This window comes from Notolepis coatsorum (genome assembly GCF_963971535.1).
Source record: "Notolepis coatsorum genome assembly, chromosome: 2".
NCBI lineage: Eukaryota > Metazoa > Chordata > Actinopteri > Aulopiformes > Paralepididae > Notolepis > Notolepis coatsorum.
Genome location: NC_140166.1, coordinates 71,298,832 through 71,305,094, shown reverse-complemented (window position 1 = coordinate 71,305,094; position 6,263 = coordinate 71,298,832). Strand labels below are relative to the sequence as shown.

The 6,263-nt window shown below is 47.4% G+C and overlaps 1 protein-coding gene across 1 annotated transcript in view; it reads right to left on the bottom strand.

The window, feature by feature from the left end:
- Positions 1 to 6,263, bottom strand: part of sbf2 (SET binding factor 2) — a 344,856-nt gene that overhangs the window by 37,519 nt on the left and 301,074 nt on the right. Inside the window, exon 32 of the mRNA XM_084308216.1 lies at positions 3,310 to 3,484. Coding sequence (XP_084164342.1) covers positions 3,310 to 3,484 — 175 coding nt within the window. The remainder of the gene's footprint in view (positions 1 to 3,309; positions 3,485 to 6,263) is intronic.

Genomic DNA, 6,263 nt, shown 5'->3' with positions numbered 1-6,263 from the left:
ACAACACACTGCAGCACCCACTCTCCACACTTTAGATCACACAAACACACTTACACTTTATATTTATTGATAAAGGATTTGCACTACAACTCGTACACCTACTGTGAATTGTACCTAAATTGCACCTCGTCCCATTTCTCCATTTCTGCCTTGCACTATATAGTATTGTATATTAGTACACTGCACAGTATTGTATATTGTATGGTAACTACGTCTATTCTGCATCGAACATTGTACATATGTCTAAACTGAACACTGTGACCTCTTTTTTTTTTACTTCTAATTTTACTATGTTTTTATTTCATACTTATCTTGTCTTGCACAGTCTCTGGAGCGCAACAGTAAGAAGCATTTTGTACAAAAGTATTCTGTACTTCTGTATGACAACTATTAAAGAAACTTGAAACTTGAAACTTGAACATCACACTACACAATGACTACCATACACTGGCACCAGGCACACATCACACTACACACTGACTACCATACACTGGCACCAGGCACACGTCACACTACACAATGACTACCATACACTGGCACCAGGCACACATCACACTACACACTGACTACCATACACTGGCACCAGGCACACATCACACTACACACTGACTACCATACACTGGCACCAGGCACACATCACACTGACTACCATACACTGGCACCAGGCACACATCACACTACACAATGACTACCATACACTGGCACCAGGCACACATCACACTACACACTGACTACCATACACTGGCACCAGGCACACATCACACTACACACTGACTACCATACACTGGCACCAGGCACACATCACACTGACTACCATACACTGGCACCAGGCACACGTCACACTACACAATGACTACCATACACTGGCACCAGGCACACATCACACTACACACTGACTACCATACACTGCCACCAGGCACACATCACACTACACAATGACTACCATACACTGGCACCAGGCACACATCACACTACACAATGACTACCATACACTGGCACCAGGCACACATCACACTACACAATGACTACCATACACTGGCACCAGGCACACATCACACTACACTATGACTACCATACACTGGCACCCGGTACACATCACACTACACAATGACTACCACACACTGGCACCAGGCACACATCACACTACACAATGACTACCATACACTGGCACCAGGCACATATCACACTACACAATGACTACCATACACTGGCACCAGGCACACATCACACTACACACTGACTACCATACACTGGCACCAGGCACACATCACACTACACAATGACTACCATACACTGGCACCAGGCACATATCACACTGACTACCATACACTGGCACCAGGCACACATCACACTACACAATGACTACCATACACTGGCACCAGGCACACATCACACTACACAATGACTACCATACACTGGCACCAGGCACATATCACACTGACTACCATACACTGGCACCAGGCACACATCACACTACACAATGACTACCATACACTGGCACCAAGCACACATCACACTACACAATGACTACCATACACTGGCACCAGGCACACATCACACTACACAATGACTACCATACACTGGCACCAGGCACACATCACACTACACAATGACTACCATACACTGGCACCCGGCACACATCACAATGGCTGCCATACACTGGCACCAGGCACACATCACACTATTGATTGATTGAATTGATTGATTGAAAAGTTTATTAACTGATTGCAGAATGGGTACAGTACAGTACAGCTCAATACATACAATTGTTAAGGGGATGCAGACCAGAGAAAGACTTTCGTCTTGTTTACATCAGGGTCCCCCATTTTCAATTCATCATAACATATATGACATACATGACATACAGATAGACAGTACTGCTACATCTATACATTTATGACATATCAGATTTGCAAATACAGTACTGTTTGTGATACAAAAAGTGTCCAGAAAAAGAGTGTATATACATTTGACGTAGAAACTGTACATTGGAGGAGGTTGGGCGGGTGGGGTTTGGGTGGGTGGGTGGGTGCTGTACATTGGAGGTGGAGGTGGGGGGGGGACACACACACACACACACACACACTGTACATTGGAATACTGACAAAGCCATACTTGGTCATTTACTGTACAACTGGGTTAGGACATTTGTAGGGGCCAGTTTCGAATTGCAGTCACCCGTAGGTGTTCTTTGAGAGTGTTTTTGAAAGTGGGTAGTGATTTACATTCCTTTACAGCTTTGGGTAGGGCGTTCCACATTGATGTGGCATAATTGCGAAACGTGTTTAGTCCCTTGTTTGAGCCGAATCTGGGTTTAACATGATTTGTGGAGCTCCCTCTGGTGTTGTGATCGTGGTATTCACTGACCTTTGGGAAGTATTTTGACATGTACATGGGTACCTTGGTCGCGTAGTGTATCTTGTAGACCAGGCCCATTGCAAGTTGCTGTACTCTGTCGTCTACTCTAAGCCATCCTAGGTTGTCAAAGTGGGCAGGGGTGAGGTGGGTTCTAGGAGTCAGGTCAAGCAGTAGTCTGACTAGCTTGTTTTGAGATGTTTGTAATTTGTTTTTTAGTGCATTTGAGGTGCTTTGGTACCATGAGGTGCAAGCATAGTCGTAGTACCCTTGAATGAGTGCTCCTGCCAGAGTCTTCAGGGTATTCTTGTTTACCAGAGACGAGATCCGGTACAAGAATCGAGTTCGTTGGTTGACTTTTTTTATTACATTGGATACCATTTTGTCACAGTGACTACCATACACTGGCACCAGGTACACATCACACTACACAATGACTACCATACCCTGGCACCAGGCACAGATCACACTACACAATGACTACCATACACTGACACCAGACACAGATCACACTACACAATGACTACCATACCCTGGCACCAGGCACACATCACACTACACAATGACTACCATACCCTGGCACCAGGCACACATCACACTACACAATGACTACCATACCCTGGCACCAGGCACACATCACACTACACAATGACTACCATACCCTGGCACCAGGCACACATCACACTACACAATGACTACCATACCCTGGCACCAGGCACACATCACACTACACAATGGCTGAACGGCTCAGGAGACAGGGATTGATATCAGCCAATTAAGGGGGGATGGATGATTAGGTGGCCTTGATGTCAGAGACCTGATTGGGAATTTGACCAGGAACGTCAGGGAGCCCCCTACTCTTTGTGATAGGCGTCCTGGGTTCTTTAACGACCGAATCCAGTCAGGACCTCGGTTTAGCGCCGCATCCGAAGGAGCATCAGGGAGCAGACTCACCTGCGTGGTGATGTCCCAGCAGAGCAGAGGAGCCGTTAGGGAGCTCAATATGAGCGTCAGGGAGCAGACTCACCTGCGTGGTGATGTCCCAGCCGTCTTCCAGACTCAGCAGAACAGAGGAGCCGCTGTCCAGGAGCTCCAGCAGGATCAGAGCGAGCTGCAGGATCTTGTGGAGCTGTGGAGGAACACACACACTGTGAGGCACGCGCACACACACACACTGTGAGAGGCACACACACACACACTGTGAGAGGCACACACACACACACTGTGAGAGGCACACACACACACACTGTGAGAGGCACGCGCACACACACACACTGTGAGAGGCACACACACACACACTGTGAGAGGCACGCGCACACACACACACTGTGAGAGGCACACACACACACACACTGTGAGGCACGCGCACACACACTGTGAGAGGCACACACACACACACACTGTGAGAGGCACACACACACACACTGTGAGAGGCACACACACACACACACTGTGAGGCACGCGCACACACACTGTGAGAGGCACGCGCACACACACACACTGTGAGAGGCACACACACACACACTGTGAGAGGCACGCGCACACACACACACTGTGAGAGGCACACACACACACACTGTGAGAGGCACGCGCACACACACACACTGTGAGAGGCACACACACACACACTGTGAGAGGCACGCGCACACACACACACTGTGAGAGGCACACACACACACACACTGTGAGGCACGCGCACACACACTGTGAGAGGCACACACACACACTGTGAGAGGCACACACACACACTGTGAGAGGCACACACACACTGTGAGAGGCACACACACACTGTGAGAGGCACGCGCACGCACACACTGTGAGGCACGCACACACACTGTGAGAGGCACACACACACTGTGAGGCACGCACACACACACACACTGTGAGAGGCGCACGCACACACACACACACTGTGAGAGGCACGCACACACACACACTGTGAGGCACGCACACACACACACACTGTGAGAGGCGCACGCACACACACACACACTGTGAGAGGCACGCACACACGCACACACACACTGTGAGAGGCACACACATACACTGTGAGAGGCACGCACACACACACACACACACACACACTGTGAGAGGCACGCGCACGCTAGGGCTGACCCCTATTAGTCGAATAGTCGACTAATCGATCGAAAAGGAGCCGTAGTCGACTGCCAACCTCTTAGTCGAATGCAATTTCTTTTTAAATCTTTTAAATTTTTATTTTTTAAATTGTTTTATCATTCTTTCCAAAAGAAAAGAGGCGTAGAAGCGTGGCTAATGCTAATGGCATGCATACCAGAGGCTAACTGCCTAAGAAAACAGGCAGAGAGGCACTGAAAGAGGATTTCACCCATCTAATGAACACACTAGACTAGACAAGCACCCCCACAGCCCAAATGGAATGATAAAAAAAAGAAAAAAAAATTATACTTATTTTTTTTTTCATTTTTCATAGTCGACTAATAGTCGACTATCGGCTAATCTCGGCCAATCAAAGTCGACTATCTAAATCCTTAGTCGGGGACAGCCCTAGCGCACGCACACACTGTAAAAAAGTGAGCCGCACACGGCGGGCGATTTTTGCCAGGCGACCGACAGAATTGTATCGCTTCCATTGTATCGCTCATGAGACGACCCACGCGGCAGGAGGTTTTGGAGCGACGATCTGCGATCAGCAACTTCTGTCGCCCGGCTAAATATCGCCTCGATCCTATTTTCTTTTTGGCAACGGCAGGCGACACAGCAAGGACAATGAGGAAATAACATGACTTCTACTGGTGTATCATTTGTAATATAAATTCATTTATCAATACATTTATTGATCAATAACCTACGTATTATTACCATGCTACTACTTATGTTAATTATTATTAACAGGAACAATTTAAATAAATAACTTTAGTTGGAGAAGGTGTAGTGGCCGCTTGTCATTAACTAATAAATGAACAATGCGCCACGATGCACCTACTAGATGTTTTTATACTCGGGTAACAAAAGAAGTTGTGGGTGTTGACAGAGTTGAATGTCCAGGCTGCAGCTGGTGTAGTTTGTAAGGTTTATTGTCCAAAGAAAATGATGGTTGAGAACAGAACAGTTTGCATCTTCCGTTAAAAAACTCTCTCTCTCAGCAGGTGCATAACATTACTTGTCCAATCTGTGCGTAGTGAACGTATTGTAGCGATCCGTCATGCAGTAATGTCAGGAAGAATGAGGAGAGGTTGTATTCGTATATGGTGGTTTAATTCCAGCTCAATATGGGTTTTACAGGTTAATACTTCCCTCGTAATGCACAACCTGCTAATACGCTCGCTTCACGACAACCTAACGTCTGGTCCGTCCCCCCATATCTCCCGGGGGGAAACGACACCCCCAACTAAACAGAGCGACACATTTATTATACCTGAACGGTCGGGTCTGGTGTGGGGGGCGCTAAGCGATTGTCGTTGAGCGACAGCCGATCGCATCGCCAGGCGACGTCGCTCGCCCGCCGTGTGCTTTTGACTTAAGAGGCACGCACACACACACTGTAAGAGGCACATGCGCGCACGCACGCACGCACGCACGCACGCACACACACACACACACAAGGGCTGTCCCCGACTAAGGATTTGGATAGTCGACTATGATTGGCCAAAATTTGCACTTAGTCCACTATTAGTCGACAAAAAAAAAGTATAATATTTATTAGCCACGCTTCTAGGCCTCTTTTCTTTTGGAAAGAATGATACAAAAATGTAAAATAATAATAATCTTATAAATATATAGATATATTTTTTTGTATTCGACTAAGAGGTTGGCCAGTCGACTATGGCTCCTTCGACCGATTAGTCGACTAATAGGGTCAGCCCTACCACACACACCCACAGACGTGCACTGACACATCGATATCCACACACACACCCACAGACGTG